This window comes from Sparus aurata, chromosome 3 (genome assembly GCF_900880675.1).
Source record: "Sparus aurata chromosome 3, fSpaAur1.1, whole genome shotgun sequence".
Classification (NCBI taxonomy): domain Eukaryota; kingdom Metazoa; phylum Chordata; class Actinopteri; order Spariformes; family Sparidae; genus Sparus; species Sparus aurata.
Window position 1 is genome coordinate 26,806,117 of NC_044189.1, and position 21,877 is coordinate 26,827,993.

General features: G+C 39.3%; 1 protein-coding gene across 2 annotated transcripts in view; it reads left to right on the plus strand.

The window, feature by feature from the left end:
- khdrbs3 (KH domain containing, RNA binding, signal transduction associated 3) overlaps window positions 1-21,877 on the plus strand; it is a 122,241-nt gene that overhangs the window by 39,308 nt on the left and 61,056 nt on the right. For both annotated transcript variants that reach the window (XR_003983666.1, XM_030413079.1), the window contains exon 2: window positions 14,771-14,889. Coding sequence is in view for 1 of the 2 variants with exons in the window: in XM_030413079.1 (XP_030268939.1) it covers window positions 14,771-14,889 (119 nt within the window). In the remaining variant the exon portion in view is untranslated. The remainder of the gene's footprint in view (window positions 1-14,770; window positions 14,890-21,877) is intronic.

The following is a 21,877-nucleotide window of genomic DNA, read 5'->3' on the forward strand; positions in this document are numbered from 1 at the left end:
GAGCTAACAGATCCAAATTCATGTTTTGTAAGGAAATTTGTTGAACCGCTCGTAAGAGATTTTAATGAATTGGATTGATGGACAGATTCAGGCGCACACATCCTCTGTGTGATCGTGTACTGAGCCGCTGTGCCTATTAATCCCGAATACAAAAGTGTCAGATAATCTTTGGTAATAAAACAACAGAGAATGTATTTGTAGAGCCGATCCAGACTGTTTGCCAGCCCCTCGCAGTTGATGCCAAACACCATCGCCGTCTCAGTGTAGAAATGAGTGTACCTCTGCTGGAGAACATCAAGTGCCTTATTTCATTTGCAATATTGATCTTGTTTTTCCTGCTTGAATTGTTTGATGCTCACTCCCATGAAAAGATGACAAACTGAAATCTAATTGATTTGGCTCAGTTAGGAACAGAGGTTGACTGAGCTTGTTGCGATCAGAGGACAAGCGATGCTGAGAGGCAGCGTATTTGCTTGTTGGAAAATGTTAGAAAATAACATGCATGTGATCATATCATAGCCGCTCGTGTAGCCTTTAATGCTTCACTAATGCTGGCTGACTTAGTGTGGAAATGAATTTGTCTATTCACCAGAATCTGAGACAGTACGTGTGTGTGTGTGTGGATCCAAAAACCGACGCCGAATGTTTTTAGGAGACACTTATAGGCTTTCAACATTTCACATTTGTCTGCGGTTTTAATTGACACGCAGTGAGTAATTGAAATAAAAAATGAAGGTGGTCTGGTCATTATCAGTTATGATGATTCAGTGTATTTTGATTATGCAGCCTGAGATGGGTCCCAGATAATGATGTACATTAAGCTGCACAGTTTTCATTTTTATCCACCCCCCCCCCCCCCCTTTCAGAGCCTTAATGACAGTTTTATGGGAAACTTCATTAGGCAAAGGGATGTCGAAACTGATAAACATCAGCCTGTGTTAATTGTTGGATAAAGTGGCCTTGCTGTGGCCCGTTCATGTAGAGGTCCACAAAAAAACCAAAACGCTGAGGCTGTGGTGTGACCAGATAGATGATTAATCGTTAATGAATACATGATTTATTTTTGCTGCTCCCTCCTTTGCTATTCATTCGCGCATACATCCTCTGGGGCTTGGTGTTTCGTTGTACACAGTGGCCTGCAGATAACCTAATGAAGAGAAAGCATTCTAGGCTGCAGTGCACTCGAGCTGTGGACTGCTAAACAAAGACGGTGATTCATCTCAAGTGTAATCTGAGAGCAGAACAGTAAATGTGTGTCTTCTAGTGTTAGACCAACATATTGGGATCATACAAGCCTTTTGTTGAGTATCAGGTCCCCACCTGGTATAATGGAAGCTCTTTCTCGACCACAGATACGTTAAAAGAACATGCAGTAAGTTTCTCTTACATGTCTTATTAAATCACTTAATGCTCACTACTTTTCATAAGTGCATTATTTTCTCTAGGTGCAGTGGGCCACCATGCATTAGACTTATGGTTGGTAGCATAGGCGGAGATCACGGGGTGGACAGGAGGATCCGGGCCCCACTTGCTATAAAAAATAGAGATTTGGAACATTCATCAGTGAAAACATATAATAATATGCAATGAAAGATGTTTGCTAATTACAGTATTCAGGGGTGTTACGTTTACAAATGTTTTGTACCAAATGATGTGCAGGAAATTTAACTGCTAAAATGTTATCCTGGTAACTGAACTGAAAGATATGTCTGAGATTATTGTTTACTTCTATCCTATCAGATCAAACATGATGACATGTCTGCATTTTGTTCTGTCCCTAATCTCACAGTTGAATCCAAGCCAATATATTGGTACTTTTATATGCCCGCACAACCCTCAAGTTACTTATCTTAAATTACACAGTATAGTGTAATCATAGGCCTGGTAATCAGTTTTTCCTCTATTTTATACAACAGTAGTCATGGCAGCACCTCTGGTGTTCCCTTTGTCAATTGCTCTTGGGGTTTTTTTTTTGGGTTTATTGTACAGCAGTGAAGTGTAATATCCGCCCTTGATTGGGAGTGAATCATTCACATACCTGCCTGTGTTTTTTCCTTGTACCTGGAGCATTATGAAAATATCCAATGGGCTGCAGATCAGGGTCAAATCCTCCTTGGCAAATACCAAAATATATTTCTATTTTGATGTATTTGGAAAAAAAAAAAAAGGCAGGAAGTGTGTTTCCATTCACCTGTTTTTATGTGCATTTTCTTTTGTGGCTGAGGTAAAAAAACAACAACAAACTTCCAAAGAAAAACAACAAAATGCAATGAAAGAAGAAGAAAACAAAAGCAGAAGAATCTTTATTTTTATCACATATCATACAATATACAACACGTAAAACACATTCTCTGCATTTGACTTCCTGGAGTCGCAGTGAGCAGCCAATGACAGCACACAGGGACCATCTCCAGATCTTAGCCAATGCCTTGGTCAAGGGCACTGACTGGAAACAGACTTAACTTGAGTTAAATTCCACTGAAGCTTCAGCTACACTGAAGAGACGAAAAATAGCAGAGAAATCTGCAAGATGACTCTAACCTCCTAAAATTATTACATGGAACAAACAAAATAATCATATTAACATCGTGTTTCCACATCGTTCCATCGTTCTCACAAAAATGAAAAACCAGTCATTATTTACCCACCCTCATGCCAATTGGCATGAGGGTGGGTAATATATTTATTTATATATTATATATGTTTATATATTTCTGGACCTTCACAGCGAAACAAGGCTGTATCATTCTCCCAAACAACTGAAGTAGAGGAGTACAAAACGTAAAAAACAACCAAAAATAACCGTAACAAAGCTCCATGGAGCTCGTCTGGCGTAATCTAAATCTCCGGCAACCATGAGATTCCCAATTGATTTGAAAAGACTTTAATTACACCCAAGACCAAGGTCAAGCTTGTGCACCACTTCAGATGGGAGGGATGCGTGCTAACACTTCAGCGTAGCATCTAAAGTGAAGATTTTATCTTTAAAAATGGTACAAATTATGTCTTTTCGAATCAAGTTTAGATCTTTGGGTTGCTGGGGATTTATGAGGCAATTTTATATTTTCTTGTAATTATTTTTTACATACATTTTTTATGATTGACTGTGGTTTGTTGTGAAAGACCAGAAATGTTTTGTGCACTATGAAACTTTCCCCACATTCTGCACAGTAATCTATGAGGCTTCCATTCCTGTGTTGTCCTTCCTCTTATACATTCACGGCAGCATCATAAAGATTAAGAGATCATTTATTGAACACAAAATTAGTATGGGTCCCAGAGTGCAGGGTGAGTCATCAACATTTTTTTTATTTTTTTTTGGCGGGGGGGGGGGGTCCAGGAAGTTACAAACTCGGAAATACCATAGATAATGATTGGCCTGATAACTGTAATAAAACTGAGGTATAGCACAAGGCATATGTGGTAAAAATGCTCCAAGATCAATTTTGACTTCGTGAGAAATTTGTTGAGCTGCGAAGTTTCCTTTGTTTACTTTCCATTCAGTGAAAGGCGTTTTGTGTGCATGTGTATCCTCAGACTCACTCATGTGCTTGTGCTGAAGTGATCTATCCAAATATAGCTAGGTTTTGAGCCAAAGCGAAGGTTGCAGACTAGCTGGCCGAGCTAGCAGCTACTGTCACAGCTAATGTCTTTGCTTCCGGTAGTAGCAGGGCTACTGTTGAGTTCTTCAGTCCTCACAATTTCAATTAAGTTGAGCAAATTCTGACTCAAGAAGTTTTCAGCTTTTTTTTTCCACAGTATTATATATAGTATTTCAATTTAAAACTTCCCAGATAGCCTTGGCTAAAGAACAAGAACCTGAATTTCTGTGGACTTGACAGGGAAGCAAAATGAGTCCAGTTTGGATAAGGGGCAGCAGCTGTATGTTTTCAGTTGCACTCCATCCTTAATTGAATCTAATTAATCATGTGTCATTTATCTTTCCCCTCTCCGATCGATCCGCAAACTCTCACTGCTGCTTTCAGGAAACTTGCGAGTGGCTTGATGTTTTCTAATGTATTGTGTTAAAACTGAATATTTTATAACAAGAAATAGTTTGAATTATGTATGGGAGAATATTATTAACCTATATAGGATGTTTGAGGATCAAACTCATTTCGTATTCAGCATGTTTTAGATGACGGCTCTGAATGTTGTATAGATATGCTTAGGAACGTAGCACAGTCAGCAGGTTATACAATGTGTTTTTTTATAATAACCATAAATACACTTAGCACTTCTATGGTGAAGTGATGGGATGCTCAACGTTTGATTTGATATAATCAGTAGTTTTGTTTTCTTTGGTAGATCTGCATTAATGGGCAGTTAAGTGTCAGCTCAGCTAAAACACTATATTAACACTATATGATAAAGTATGCGAAAGTGTATAGTTGCTGTACGACACTCAGTAGTGAGACTTGAATCATGATACGGCAACTTAGCTGTATCATCGATTTGTGTCCAATATTTGCGTTGTACAGCGGACATCTTTATCACCCGAGGAGCCGGAGGTGGGTGTTCAGCTCAGTCTGGTTACCGCTAAAAGGAAAAATGCCCACACAAACACACGCACTTCCTTTTATGTCTCCTGGATTCTTCTGAACCTCACTGCACCTGCTCTCTTTCTTTTATCATGCAGTCCGGGGAATCCTGCAAACTCATTCGGAGGGAACCTTTCAAAAGCACCAGATAATATTTGATGAATTTAATGGATTGTTGACTTGCTCATTTTCTTTTTAATTCAATGCTAATCAATAGCTAATTCAATTGTATTATAAGCCACATGAGACTTCAAGTAAGTGTTACAAACAGCAAGTTCAACTCTGGAAACTTTGTAACACGTTCACTGTCAGTGTCTTATCCCATAAAGCCTCTATCTCTTACACTTTGCTATTTAATGCAGCTGCTCGTGATTTCACGGATGAGGGCAGATTTGTAAAGCCAAATCCTCCGGAAGGTTGAGAACTCTTTGATAATCTTCTTGCGCGCACGTCTTTAAATGAACAGGTGCCAAGATAAATGCACCCTGCAACTATCCTAATGATAAGCAAACAACACAGGCCCGAAGTATGGAATGCTGTCGCACAAGGTAGAAGCCTGCAGCGTATCTGGCATCTCTGAGGTGAGTTGAACCCTTGTAAAAAAAAAAAGAAAAGAAAAAAATCTCACGCACTTTGAACAACCCCGCCACCCAAAGGGGTTCTTAAGGGAACTTTAATGTTCTTATTAAACCGTTTTAAATTTATGACTCACCCTGAGGGTGACAAGAGCATTCCTAAAGATCCCATGATTTTTGCAGTGAAAATGTCCTTTGTATTTGTCTAATGCTCTCGCCATTACCACTGAGTTTGGCGGATTAAGATCATATGAGCTTGACTTCCACAGTGATCCACAGAATGGAGTCCCTGACTGGCTGGATATATTTATGATGCTTCACAGGCCGGATACTGAAATGAAAGAGGCACCACTCGAGGGGCTCTCTGTCTTAATCCGTGGACATTATCTCTACACTGTAAGCGGGTCTTGGCTCGTTACCTCGCAGTAGAGAGCCAGGCTGGCAGGGTTGCAGGGAGAGAGGCAGAAAGGGAAGGGGAAGGAGGGAGGGCCTTGCCCAGCCGCCGAGAATGTAATCTCCAGATTAGGGGGCGAGACGAATTCCTGCTGCCAGCCTGACCTTGTCAAGGCAATGGAGGAGCCAGAGTGAAATTGAGATTTCAGGACAGGAGCGAGTCGAGGCGTTTTTTTCTTTTTTTTTTTCTTGAGCGTTTCTCTTTCAAGGGTCACAGCCTTGACACCATGATTCACGCTAAATGCGTGTGGTCACACTGGTAGCACACATGAAATGTGTGTGGGGCAAACTGTTTCTGGCACTGACCATACTGCCTGAAACCCTCGGCAGTCAGTCAGTCTGCTGCAATCTTTATGGGTTGAAGCGACAACATAAAAAATGTCTAAAGCAGCGTAGTTTGTCCTAATTTATTGAGACTGGAAAATCTCAATTTGGTTCTCACATGTCAAGACATCATGGGTTTTAGTATTAACACATAGATGAACCTGGTTGGCCTTAGCTATACCTAAAATAACAGAGGAATTGAATGTTACAACAGTAAAGAGGTCATTAATGTCTCTAAATAAAAATGTGAGCAATGGTATAGAAATGCTGCAGACAGGAAGTCAGTGTCGAAACAGCAACATAACATCCGGTTAATTTTCAGAACAAAACACTCCGTGTTCATGCCAGCACAAAAATACAACAACAAGAGACAAATCCAAGCACTTCTTCTCATCCTTTGGTTTGGAACACTTCTTGATGTTGTGTTTATAACACATACCTATAAGTGAATGACTGTAAAGTTGATTTAAAGTCTAAAGTTGACCAGTTGCTTATCATGGATAATGTCACTCAGTATTTGCAAACTTTCGAAGTAAGCTAGTACAAAAGTGTATTAATCTTGTATTAAATATTTATGATTAAATAAGCAAAGTGAAAACTTAAGACAAAAAACAGATTCAAATGTTGTTATCATTGAAATAGTATGAGATTTAGAACATATCTATTGTATTAGATAAAGAGTTTCAGGTTATTAAAACATATACTTCATAACATTCAATGTCATAGATGAGCAAATTTATACCAGTCAATTTCTATACTACAGTATATCTTGAATGATGCTACAACACTAGATCTCAACATCTTACCCACTTAGCTGTGACCCTGTAAATGTGAACTGGACATTTTACTTTGTTAACAAGCTACCATCTTAAATTTTCTTACATTTCACTTTGAATATTTCAACTTTCTGAATGACCTCGGTGTCCTTTGATTGGATTTATATGAGCATGTTCTGGTGGATAGACACTGGAAAATGAGAATACTGATGCACCATTCCTATTTGAGCATTTCATTCATTTGACCCGTAATTGCAAAACAACAAAATAATGAGTCTGTCTGCGGCAGACAGCAGCATGCAGCATCAGTTGTGTAAAGGAAGTGGCGGAAAAGCTGCCGATAAACTACCATTGTGCTATTTAGACAAGATTTATTTTTATTGCTTCAGACGCTTGCTGGAGCAGAAGAGAAACTCACTGTCTTCCAATTTTCAATTCAGTTATTTACGCAAGGAAGAACACTGAGAGCTAAGCTTTTCTTTGCAGGTGCATACTGTCTGTGCTGTGGTGAAATGAAGAGTGGTGCAAACGCTAATAACATTCATAAACATACAAATGAATACAGAAAAAATGTCAATTATGCTGTTGTTTCATGATTAGGAATGCAAGCAGCATCGCCTCGAGATAACAAAAGTAACTCAACACATCACATTTTACATCAGACACAATAAAAGATACCACACCATGCTGTTTAATTGAAATGTCAAATAGCTCTTCTATTACTTTAGACCAAAAGACTGTGTATGAATAGAACATAACGGCAGTATAACTCCTGACAGTCATTATTTCCATCACCCTAAAAGGTTTGTGTGCAAAGCACACACTGCCCGCGGACACCAGAGTTAGGTAAATACCACAGTTAGATAAATACATGTAGGTCAAACCACCAACATAACAAATGTGGCATGAAACACATTTAATGTACAATTAATTCCAAAGAACCAGTCAGTTCCACTAAATTGAACTGAGATATTGGGTTATATGGCTCAAGTCACTCTGTGAAAGAAAACACTGGCTAGGTCGTCATTCATTTCCATGCTACCTTGGTCTCATCTCATGGTATAAAATGGTGTCAGAAGATCTGCAACTCAAACTCTCTGTCGTGTTCATCCATAGTTTGAGGCATAAAGTGGCGTCAGAATGCCCTTGAACATCCAAAGCCACCATGAGGTCTTGGATAATTAGTGTGTGAATCATTGCATACACCAGGGAGAATGTCCTTCTCATTATATTTGTCAGCTGAACTTTACTTCACACATATTGTTTACCAAAATTGCATCACTAAGGGCACCCACACTGTCTTCTTAGAGAACTGCTGACCCTATGCTATTTTTCTCATTTAAGTTAAGTCAACACTGGCCCTAACCACTTTGATCTTAATGATAATCAGTTATGGGAAATGGAACCTGGATAATTCATTGTAAACATTCCCTTAGATTGCAATGTAAAGCAAAATTTCCCAGTAGGTTTAATAGATTGTGTCCTCCTCCTTAGAGGTATTTATAAGAATATTTTACAACTGTAAAGTAAGATTGCTGGAAAATTTTCCAAACGGCTAATATGTTTCTAACTTGTTTCCACTGGACTTTTAACACAACAAAAAAGGCTACTTGTAGAGCACTGTATTAATTTACTGCTAATACACCCCAAAATGTTAAAGTTTCACATTAAAAGCATTAATATGGTGAAAGAGGAGTTGGCTTTTAGGCTACTCACAGGCACTGAAATATGTTCAGTGAGCTTAGCACTTCCTACTATAATTCATCAAAAAGACTGAGCAAAACAACAGTCATTTTCAACATTTTTCAAACGGATCAGTTTGAAATATGTCAGTGAGAAGTTATATACAGTGGGAGTAATGGAACAAGGAGCAGCTGTTAGATTAAGAAGGGTTGCAGGTGCACCTGCACACCTCCAACTTCTCAGTTAAGTAACCAACTTCCGTTCCCTCATTTTCGTTAACAGGTTCTCAATTAGCATTGGGTTTAAGCAAAATAGGCGATTTAGCTTTTGCTTGGTCATAAATCCCCTGTCATCATTTTGTCAGTCAAACCTCCAAGTATTGATTGAAAAAAAGCAAAAGGACAGTGGGTGTGGTTGGCAGGTCTAACTGTAACACGGGTAACACAGACTACCACAGCAATTCATCAGTGTCCACTTTTGTGCTAAGCTAGTTGGTGATTCAGTATAGACATAGACATGAGTTACGTATCAGTAATTGGTGTAATTTAGAATCAAACTGAGTTGCCACTGTTGGCATCCTTTGTCACTGACCGGTGCTGAGCTTCAGGATAAAGTTATTCAAGACAGTCATAAAATATGACACAATTAAATTACAAAGCATAGTATAAAGGCTTCATGCAGATTGAGAACTAATTAAGTATTTCTCACATTGCCATACAGTTTATGTTTAATTATTTAATTACAATGACTAACTCTGGGGACCTTGTGTTTTAGGCAGATGAGATGTATTTTCATATGAAAATAAAACACACACAAAAGATAAATAATTATTATGTGAATTTTGAATACATTTGGAGAAAAACAACAACACAATACGCTGCAAAACTAATTGAAAGAGTTTATTATGTTTGCATTACAAACATAACAATACATTCACTACACATACCAGAAAGTCACCCAAGATTACACTAGTAGTTCTGAACCTCCCCTTCCATCGTGTTCAGTCACAAGAGATACACCAGGTGTGCAGATACTGTATTTACGATGTATCTCACCCCTCAACATGAAACTGTGAGACTTAATGACCCAATTGCCTCCGTTATCAACTCGACTCTCCAGCCCGCAGTTGAAGTCATGCATAATCCCACAAAATCTACCCAGCTTATGAATTTTAAATGGGGATGCCTAAATCACAGAGCTGCTTTTAAGTGAATCCATTTCTAATAGAAAAGCAGACAGCTGGGATGGTGTCCCGTTGTCGCGTGCCGTTGCCAAGGCGAACACGTTTTATAGACTGTAAATATATTTTTAATGCGTGCAAAGGTTGTAAAGATGACATTTTTTATGCAGGACGAGCCCTGTAAAAAAAACCCAACCAAGACAAGCCCAGGAGGCCAGGTTGAAAAAAGGGGGACGCTGTAGTGGTCTCTGTTTGAAGTATTAGTCCGGTTTATTACAACAACAGATTGTAATGGTTGTGCAGTCAACAAGTTATTGCTCTGATCTGGGACTGCCAGACAAGTAGTAATGCAGTATAGTATTTTGTCGTATAGATTTTCTGAGGCTCCATAATGGTTTGGAGTAACGAAGAACAAAGGGTAATACGGGTTTATCACATAGATCTTCTCTTCATTGTACTGGCCCTGAAGGTTGGTACATGCTTGAAAGAGACAGAGACAGTGCAAACCTGTTGTCACCAATGACCACATTTCAAGGCCAGGTGAACAATTATGGCACACATTTTTCCACTGTCTCTCCTCAACAGTAATCATGGTGTTGTTATTGGTTGTACACAATAAAAATAAAATGAATAAAGTAAAAAAAAATTAAAAAACACGTGTGTGGGCTTAGATGTCTGGCTGTCTGTTTCAGAAAGTTCAAAAAGGGTTGGAAACAAGGGACGTTTTTCTTGTCCTGTTTTGACTTCCCAAACCTCAAAATACTTTTTTAAAGACCTGCAGTTTTGTCATGTTTAACAGAGGAGAAACAATGGTCACCATAAATGCATTGCCCAAACTGTCCATTGGCCTTTTCATTGTTTGGGCCAGGATGAGTAAAGAGACCTTGATATGATGGTTGAGACACTAATGTGCATTTTTAAAGTAAGAAGGCCCACAATCTAGAAAATATTCTTTGCTTTTGTGAAAAGCGAAACACTTTCAATGAGGTGATCAGGAGCCATCTTTGAGTCCAGTATCCAGCTCTTATGATGCGTTCCAGAAAATTCCAACATCTGACCTCCAAGTGTTCCAGGTGCACGGCGCCAAAAGTAAACTTTTCTGACAGTGACGAAATGGTGTTGCTTTGTAGCGTACGCACATTTGCTCCCTAAGCATTACAGCCTTCTTGCGTATATACAAATGAAATAGAGGAGAAGAAACAACACCGGGGTAACAGACGCCATTACAGTATATATTTTCTTTTATGGAACTTCTGTAAGTGGAAATGTATCTTAAGAGGGAAGCTTCCTGAGTTGTCAGGAACACAGGTTTGCTGTGCAATAAAGGATTGTCACTGACAGTTCAAGTCATGTTAACTGTTTCCCTCAGAATAAAATGGTTTAGGTCACGTAGTACATATAGTAAAGCTGTAATTATAACCCAATTTATCGATAAGTTGATCAAATGACAATACATTTCCAACAATTTGGGTAATTGATTAAGTGCATCAGGGATTCTTCAAGTGAAACATTTTGGACTGTGGTTTCAGGAAAAGAAACACTTAGACCTCACTTTGATCCCTGGGAAATTATGACACCCAATGAAATAACCCCCAACCCAATAACCAAAACTTTAAAGCATCACAAATGAAAAGGTTAACAAGTTATCTAGAATATTTTGCAAGTGTGCAACTTCTCCAAAAACAGGAGGAGAAAACAACAATAACAGCCTTCGTCAGGGCAAAGAGGATGTACATACATATACAACAATACAAAGGCTAAGTGGCTCCTCTAGAGTACATGCCGTCAAACATAAGATACCTGAAGGAAATTTTTCAAATCTGATACTGCATTCAGTCATTCCATTTGGGTCTCTGAACACATTGGCTTTAAAAGCTCCATCAAGCCTTTGAATTTCTTCCATTCTTCACACAAAGTCGACACTGTAGCAGAACAGAGGATGGCTATTCACACGGAGGACAGCAAGCATAACAATCGAGAAAGAAACTTGCAGTGATATTTTTCAATGAGTTCCAGGATTCAAAAAGCCCTGATTCACTAAAGGTCTGTGTTGTCACTCTCAAACGGCCAAATGAGAACATCTCACATTCTTTTCACCATCCATTCGCAGGCAAAGGAGACGGGTCACATCGCACTGGACAGGGAAAAAGAAAACAACCGGCACTTTGTGCTTGTGTCAGTAATGCATGTTTGAGTGTCTTTCTTTCTGACTCGGAGGCGGACGTAGTCCTCGGTCCCCATCGCTGTATTTTCTCTCACAATCAAGATCTTTTGTAAGAAGTGTAGTGAGTTAATTCACACTAGCTGACTCTGTGTTCGGAGGGTGAGCTCATTTGAAGCTGCAATTCTTCTGCTTATTAGACCTGCTGATTGATTGCAGTACCCTGTTGGGGTTTATCTGGACTTGAAATGCAACATTTTTTTGAGGGCATGTCGGGGAAAAACAACTGCTGTAAGCTTTAAAAAAGAAAAAAAAAAAAGAAAAAGAAATTAGACGCAGTTGAAACACAATCTCAGTCACCATCTCCCAACACATCAGGGCCTGAATGTTTTGAGGAAAACGCCTTGTGGAAGGAGCAAACTCTGTCTTGGCATGTTGCTAGGCGATGCATTAATATTAATGTTGTCTTTTCTCAGAATGTGTGCACTCTTTGTCCCCCTTGGGATAAACGGAAGCTTAAAGATATCTCCATCTCACTGATACTTCTTTTATCCTCGTTAAAACTCATATCAAGGGTTTTAATTACATTCTACTGATATAATGCTGCTCAGCTTTTTGGAGAAATCACAATTGCCCTTTTGGTTTCTGGTTTGCAGGGCTGATATGCTCAGCTCATTTCTGATCTGGTGTAATTGAAAAGGGGTGATGTGTTTGACCATGTGTGTGTTTATCATGTTGTCAGATTGAAACAGCTTATTTTACTTGAATCTCTGAAATGCATGCGACATCTGACTCCGAACCAGATTTAAACTGTAAAGCTAAAGCATCAAGACTGCTCCGTTCTGATCGTATTCTTTGGCCATTGAAAAATCATTTTCAACAGGAGAAATAAATCTGTGATGGAGTTCGCCCTCTGCCTCACCCTTTCCCCTGCCGGGCTTTTAGCCTGGAGTCTTTGTCGTGGCCTCCCCGCTCCTCTCAGCTGCCCTCTCTGCAAAACCATTTTCCTGGCACTGAAACACAGATGTTATCCATCTGATTAAACGTTCAAGGTTACATCTCCAAATACATCAAAGTCTACCTCTCCCATAAGAGGAAGCGTGACAGCCAGTATTTTTGGTAGCCTGGAGGTGCAAGCTCCAATGTCCTCCCCATCATTTTTATTCCAGTGCAAGTAAATTGGTGTCTCTGCTGAAATTACAAAGTATTATGGTGATGGAGACTCAGCTAGGAGGCAAGGTGACTGATGCTAAAGGCAGCGTGCATTCTTTGTCATTAACAACTGCATTGACAGAGTTTGTTTAAAAGGCCTGAAAGGGTTGAACAAATCTGCAACTACTGCCAAGAAAGAAAGATGAATTGAGAGAAAATAAATCAACAACAACCATGACAACTGGTTCACTACTTCTCTGGCAACAATGCATTCCATATTTCCACTTTATAGAATATGATTTTTAATGTAAATCATTGTAAATTGTATATCTTTCGGCCTCTTGGTTGGACAAAGTGATTTGAAGACGTCATCTGGGGGAAATTGTTTTAGCCTTCTTTTTTCCCTGACATTTGATAGACAGCAGCAGCAGCAGATCAATCAGCTTAAGAGAGAAAGTTTCGTCTTTCTTCTTCCTCCATCGCTCTCAGATGAGAAGTATGGTCATCAGCAATCTCGTATTTGTGCACTAAGTATAGGGCTGCAACTGATACTTAATCTGCCGATTCTTTTTTCAATGTAAGAGATGATTTTTTCAGTTTCAATTCTGTGTTATAAAAAATATACAAACCTCAACTGAGCCCATGGTGATGTCTTTAATATGCTTGTGTTGTCCAACCAACAGTGCCAAAGAGTTTTAATTTACAAAGATATCCAGGAGACACAATCTCACATATGAGAAGTTCAATCCATAAACAATGTTTAGCGTTCTTGCAGGAAAAATGTCTGAAACTATTATCAGTTGAATCAGCTAATCAAACAATGACCAATTGTTTCAGCTCTAGTTAAGTTAGGTTGCTTTTGATGGCACATGGTTAGCCTAGGTGAGCATAAGGACTGGAAGCAGGGAGAAGCTGCTAACCTCTTTTTGTCCAACGTTGAAAAATACTGTATTAATGCATCTTAAGGGCATAAATTAACAGCATACTGTAATGTATTTTAACCTGTGCAACAAACAAAAACAAGCTTTTTCTTGGTGTCTGTTATCTTAATAGTTTGGCTGTGCACAGCTTGTAGTCACAGTGAGTTCACCATGGTTGGTACTGTTGTACCTGTACATAAGCTAATGCCAAACCCTGAGGCACCTACTGTATCTGGCAACCAACGCAGTGTCTGATGACACTACATGAGAGTGCTAATAGGTTTAAAAAACTGGTGTTTGTCACGAAAAGCTTGAGGAAAGTTACACTTTATTTTTAAACTCTTGAACCCACCCTGACGATTAAATGGTACCATATCATGCTTATCATCAGTTTCATGATTTTATTTTGGGTTTCTATGAGAGAAAAAAAAACAAAAAAAACACATATTTTTTATTCTGTCCATTGCTGCAGCACCTCTATTCACCTCCGCTTTAATGCCTGTCTCTTTAAGGCCCCCTCCTGTAAAAACCAAGTCTGCTCTGATTGGTCAGCTCTCACAGACCCGAGCAGGCACTAGCTACTGCATTTCCGCCTCAGTTCCTCTAGTGATTTTGCAACCACGGCCATGCTGGGGTTGTGGTTGAGGGTGGTGACTTTATAGTTGTGACATCACAACATTACAGAAGTACTGATGTCTCCTCAGAAGGCACAATTCCTGAATAAAAGCTGTGTGCATTTTGTCTGTGGGCTGAGTGTGTTGATATCTTCACTGTATTTATATAGCACCTAGACCTGCTTTATATTCATAAACAGCATGGAAATCATTTGGCTAACCATGTCCTGACTGTACATATTGCAGACATAGGCTCGCTATGATCCTTTTATCCTTCTCTCTCTGTTTAGTGTTTCAGGAAAACTTTCTCACTTTCTTTCGGTTCCTTTAATCTTGCATGTTTGCTGCCTGTCAACACTGACTGATTGCTTTTCTTCTTCCGTCTTTCTAGAGATCGAAAAAATTCAGAAAGATGAGGGGAAAGAAGAGGAGAAGTTCATTGACGTCGTCATCAACAAGAACATGAAACTGGGCCAGAAAGTTTTAATACCAGTCAAGCAGTTTCCTAAAGTAAGTGCTATACTACCACCACCAGAGACTTCTCCAAGAATGTGATGTGCTCAGATAGAGAATTTTAGATCGTGTTATTTATAGATAATGAAGCCGACTACAGTAGCTCTGGTTTTGATTTAAATTTGTTACAACAGCCACTTGACACTTTTTGTTGATGCTTTATGTTATTAGATGTAACATATCTGAAAGTACAGGCAGAGTTCTGCTGACAGAACTGGGGTAGGACTATATCAGGGATGTTGCCGTCTGTCTAAAGAATTGTTTAAGCTTTGGAGATGTTACAACCGTAATTCTCACTCTACTATCGCACACACACACACACACACACACACACACACACACACACACACACATACACACCTTCTCTATTACACTGACCTTGGTCAATGACGCTTTGATGTCTCGGTATATTAATTTGTCAATGAATATTTATGAGTATATGATTCAAAGGAATTATCTCGCAGTGGATTTCATTTTCTTGAGTGTGCAGTGGATTTCTTAGGATACTTGCCATATATGCACTTATTTTTAAGTTCTGCCTTTTGTTTGTTTCTAGTAAAAACAGCCTGTAGGGGGATAGCACGGTTGCAAAGCTGCACATAAGTCACACGCATAGAGTCGAGGGCAAGTCAGCTTCACGATGACCTCCACGTGAAGCCGTATTGAGCGATAACACTGCTGTCACCTTTGAGAGCACTCCAGCCTCAAGCACCTTCACCGGCAGCAGCATTTATTGGAGCCACATGCTCTGTGCATGACAGGGATTTCCTGCTGGGAGCACGATGGGGAGGCTGGTGTAAAAGTGAGAGGGGACGCACTTAGACGGGGACATCACTCAAGTTTTCACACCAGGCCTCCAGGGGGAAGGACAGCGGTAACCTGCAGTATGTGGATGGAGGAGGAAAAACAGCTCATGAGTGAGCCAACAAAGCTTTAGAGATGCACTTTGATTTAATTAACCCAAAACATGATTTTCTTCTCAATATCATTAGTATTTAATGACATACAGTTAAACATGCAGTGTAAAATTCAGCTATATACCAGGTTTTATATTAGTCCACACCCAGATTTTAATTTAACACTTAATTGTAGACCCAACGTGGAGCCGTGTTACCTCTGTGACAAACCCCATTCTCAACACTCTTTAATTTAAAATAATTGTCTCTCAAGTATGAAAACTACTGAGCGCTGGGAGTTTTTCCCAGCGTGAAAAGAACTGAATCAATTACCAGTATTATAAAGTCTAACATTTGTGCAAATGTATTCAACTACTCCCTTGATCATGTCATACTTGTCAGCATGCTGTTCGCCATTTTAGTGAAGTGCGTGCTAACATTGGCTAGTTGAGAATACACTAAATACTCGGTCACAAAACCAAAGTATTGAAATGGAGACAAATAAGAACTATTCTCTGATGATGGCATTAGATCAAAAGCCAAAGGATCACCAAAGTTATCGAAACTTATATTAAGGAGACTTGAATGGCTAAAAAACAGACATTAATCATTCAGAAGTTAAAGAATTTTCAGTTTTGACCAAGATTGTTGACAGTTAGATCAATATGATCCTCTTGTAGCTGGGCCAAGAATGACTCAGAGATGTGACTTTTCTCTCTTAATACTACTTCACCTGACTCCCTCCACTGCTGCCGTAATAATTAGTATGGTCGCTAGAAGTCACTTTACAACAGACATTAATATGATTTGTAATATTCAATTTGTAAGACGGGGTGTAATTAGATTATTGAATGCCCTTTTTTTTAATTCTCTACTCATTTCTTACATTAAATCACAGCATATAAGTTATTTTTGTTCAAAATCACCTTTGTATCCATTGTTCAAGCTGCATTTAAGTGACTATATTTTAGTGTTTGGTTAAGACCTGCTTCACAGCTGAAATGTAGACCTTGAAAACTTGATGTAACAACAGATATATCAACTCCAGAATGATTTCTTAGCCTAGTTTCAACACAGATGTCTAAATGTCTTTGAACCTGCAAATGACCAAATCAATGCTTGCTGGGTAACTTTAACTCTGAGAAAGAGTCATCATCTGATGAAGAGCTGCAATACATTTTCACTGATCACTGAGGGCTGTGTAGGTGCGTATGTATTGTCTTCTGGAGGCTGATCTGAGTCTCCTAGGTTCACAGCTAAACAGATTTGCTTTGACAGCTTTGATAAGTAGAGACGCTAATACGCTGTTTAGAGCTCCAACAAGCCACCGAAGGAAGACAAATTCAATTTGTTCCATCTGACAGCTAGCAATGGCAAGAGTGATCGGTCTGACTTGAATGGGTTTTCTCCTGAGCTGCGAGCATCACCTTTTGGCTTCTGGCATTGAGGTGGCACAGACATTTTCCAAATAGCCATTTAGTAGCACGTGGAGAGAGGTTAAATCCATCCTCCGCAAACATCGCTTTTTATCAAAATGAGGCGGGCAAGGACACTTCACTGCAAGTTCCACGGTGCTGATTCCCTGTGATAAAATGGAGCTTTTCCTCGGCGATGATTTTTAATACCCAATAGTGACATATTTTTGGATGTTCTGAGATATTGACAAGAGTGATGGACGCTTGAATACTCTAGAGAAAGCTCTGCAGCAAACAATGTCTTACAAATGCTTTTTGCTTTAATTGAAACCTTGTCTACAGAAATAGAGAGAGTCTAAGATTTTAGATCATGATTTAAGCAGTATGACACATAATGTCACTCCTACTCAGGCACTAAAAATATCCCACCTTTTGAACAAGGATGCTCTATCAGCGCTCATCTGTACATTTGCCGGATCTGTGGGCCCTCTCTTAGAGAGCATCTTTTGGCAGAAAGCACCGCAGGCCATTAGCGAGGCGTAAGGAGTCCCACTGGTTTATTTCCAGTTCAGACTGTGGCTTTTCTCTGCGCTGGGAGCAGTGATTTATCCTTCTGCTGTCGCTGCTGTCCTGCTGTCCTCAGCAAAATCACTCTGTAAGCACACCTTCGCCAAGCTCGCAGTATTACATTCAGCAAATGATAAAAAGATCTCAGATGTGCCACCCTCCCCCCGTACCCCCTTCAAGTTAAGTGTGATTAATCATACATCCTTTATCTACGTGTGTCTGCTGTCCTTCTAATCATCCACATTATGCTTTTCAGCGCATCCATCCAAATTTTGTTTATGTGTGTTTTCAGTCAGTGCTTCTTTATCTTCGTATTTTATTTGTGTTTTTTTTTTTTTACATATATATATATTTTTTTTGCACAACTGACACCACAACAGAGCAGCAGGAGACAACCTGTGATTAAACACACCAGCTTTTCTTCTGGTGATTACAGACAGCAGCAGCAGCACAATCCTCTCACACAGCCTAATGACATAAAGCAGTACAGGAGCCCAGGCAGGTTTTGTATATCACATAATCCCCTGTGATAACTACAGCATTAGCAAAACCCCAAAGCATCAATCACAGTAGGAGTCAGATGGATTTTGATCTCTGATAAACAGCAGGGATTACAGTTATGTGCTCCGTAAAACTCATATAGTCGGAGGATTGTCCATACGAGGAGATGTGTGCGCCTCTGCAAACATCGACTGGGTGCTGATGTGTTAAAATGTCCAGATTAAGACTCTGACATTTGCTGGCATAACCCAAACAAATATAAAGCAGATTGGCATGATCTCTTTTTAAATAGTCAGGGACTTAAAATAATGCCAAACAAATATCATTACATTATGTCAATACTTTACCAATGATGCTGTGTGAATTGGCTCAAGACAGTGCAAGCCTCGTGTTCTAATACATTCTACCCTGTTATTACACGGCTCTTCTTACTGCTGTAGAATGCTCCATTCACTTGAACAGGGCTTCCCAACCTTCGGCGTCAATTAGTTTCGTATAATTGACCGCTGCTAAGCATATTTGACTGTCGTCAAGCAAAGTGGCCTTTTTGCCTCTGATTCACATATTTCCTAGCACTCCGCGCTCTAAAGTCTTTGCTCCGCAAGTAGTCCAGTCACTTATTACCCCAGCGTCTTCGGTTGGTAAGCGACATCAGCAGATCTCTAGCCTCCTTCATATCGGAAAAAACGTACTCCTAGGCCACTAGTATGGATGAGTTTCACATTAACTTTAATATTTTTGGAAAATACGGTGATTTCAACTCTTGGCAAAAGGCTGAGTTGTCGTCACCGGTCAAGAAAAGAAAAAGAGAGGAAAGCAGTGAAGAGGGAGAAGCGAAACGGCGTCGGTTTGGCGAACTATATTTCTCTGCTGAAAAACATTATGAACGGTAAAGAATAAATTGTAAAAAGACACACTGTGTCAGGTTTTCTTTCGTGTTGGCAAGTAACCGTGTAATAAGCGGGATAATGTATAGAACGGCGGTCATTATCGGGAAAATAAGTCCCGACAGGGCGACCCGACTTGTTTTCCCGATAATGACCGCCGTTCTACACATTACCCCTTACTTAATCCTTTTCTATATCTGTTTCTATATCTGTGTACTTGATTCATGAACATGATTCTTATGCTGAAATGATTTAATTACGAAAAACCATCTAAATAAAACTTTATTAATGAAGGTCTTAACTAGACCGGGCATCAAGATCCAACCCTTTCTCATAGATATGGCATTTAAAGACTAATAACTTGCAACAGCAAACTCATTTTAAGATACAAACATAAAGTAATGAAAAAACACTTTTAATGATGATATTTGCAAAGTAACAAAATAGTGTTTGCTGGAGAATAGTTTCACACCTAACCTGTTTGGTTTGGTTAAAACCGACACTAGTGCATTTCTTTTGGGCTGGTGAGAAGCTGTCAATCAAACCACTGGACCGAGACCACTTGGAAAGTTAGGTCATGGTTCGCTTCCATGCGGGCTCTTGGGCGGTTCCTTTTGAGGTGTGAAAACAAGCAGACCAACCACAGGATTTTTGATGATAGGTTTTTGATTTGAGTTATTTCTTTGTGAGATCTTTGTGAAAACAAAGAACTTAAATAACATTACAATTGCATTAATTGCTTTGGAGTTTTATTTTTCCACATTGGTCATGATAATGCAGAATGACAATCGCCAAAATTGTCCAATCAAAGAGTTACCTGACAGTCTGTATAACCTAATGCTTACCCCCTTTGGGTTGTTTGTAAAAAGTCAGTGTGGAGCCAGAACTACAATGCAGCAATGTGTGCTTTTTTTCTTTTTGGTTTGGTCCAATGCACAAAATGACAGACATGAAAACACCCAAACCTCAGGGAGCTAACCCAGACTCATTTTTCACACTGGTTGAACTGGTGAGTCTAACTTTTCATTCAGGTGTACTAGCATAAAATTTAGGTGCACCTAATAATACAATTTAATGTCATTTCTTAACACATTATGTGGATGATTGTAAACCTGAATAAAGGTTCAAACACATGTTAATCTTCATTTAAATCAAATGCAACAAGCAAATCCAATTATTTCTATTATCTAAAACATTGACATCTCAGGTTTTCCCAATGTAAATATATAATTAAATTGCAATGGACAGATCTTTGGGTGCGTGTGTTACCAAAATAGTTGGACCCTGCACTTTGAACCCCAATCAAAACCACCTCCCTATAACTTGTGTACAGAAATATATAAGCACAAAGTTGACTGGAAAAAATACGGTCCAGGTAGTATTGACGTTTCCCATTAAAAGGCAATTGGCAAGTCAAATTAGCAGTGTTTACAAGTCAGTTAATTACACAGAGATTGAGGCCCTTATTATGTTATTGTGTTATGGTGCCTTTTACCACACTCTAAGACAAAATCACAGTAAATCAAATTGTCATAAACCAGTTGGGGCCTGTGGGGCTCTCTGGGAATCTGAGGGCTGGAGCTGCTTTGTTCAGTCAGTAATCCAGACTTTGATCAAACTTGACCAGTTCTTCCTGTAAACTTGTTTTTGGGGCATTTATTACAGACAGTGGAGAGAAAGAAGTAAGTGAGAGCGACAGAGATGTAATAAAGGTCCCCAACCAGACTCACGCTGGGGGTGCAGTAACCCCCAAGCTACGTGGGGGACTGTCAAACTTGACCTTTTCAATGTGTGCAGCAAGAATGTTTGCTAGTGTACACATGGGTTTATGCTGTGGACCCCCACCCTAAATTAGAATTAAAAGAAACAATTGAAAAACATAAATTAGTTAAAAAACCTGAAAAAAGACATACTTGCCAATAAATGTGATTTATTTTTCTGCTTTAATTAATTTTAGTTTTGACTGACAGAATGATTAGGTTAGAAACTTGTCCACGGGACATTAATTGGAGTGATACACAATGTTTACATATCTGACACTCAGTCATAAACATACCGAAATGAATAAAGTCATCTTTAATTAAATGTGTGTTTGAAGAGGATGTCAGAGGAGGAGTTTCCTCAGGTGTTCTGTTTGACCAGTTGGTTAGCACATAAGAATGGTTCAGTGCAATGGATTTGAATTTGAATTCAGACCAGGGACGTTGTCACCATTTTTTCATTCATCTAAGTCTCTGGGTCTTTTAAAATTTCCAACTAAAGACAACATTTTATCGTCTAAATGAAATTGAGCATTTGCTCTTCCCTCAGCTCAGTTCCTAAATGTGTCCCTGGTTGCATAGAGTCGCAAACAAGCTGCAGAGTAAATTCATATTTGTTTGTCATGTTTCGATTTCTCTTTCACTGCCTGTGTAATTTTTACATTCCTGTAAATTTGCTCTATTATACTCTCTGCCTGAAGCTCGTGTTTAAAGAGTTGATATGGCTCCTACACCGCTATACCAAAAGGAACAGTCACCTTTTGTTCTTGATTAGAAAAAAGCTTTTTGTTCAAGCGCAGACTGTGTACTGAGATATCCATACAAACATCCCGGACGCTGTGTCCGATACACAACCTGTCAGAAAGGTGGAATGGGCGCACAAAAGCTGTAGTAACACAGAGAGAAGTCGGCTGTGTGATCTGGCTCTGCAAATCATTGTTCAGGAGACGGCACAGCTC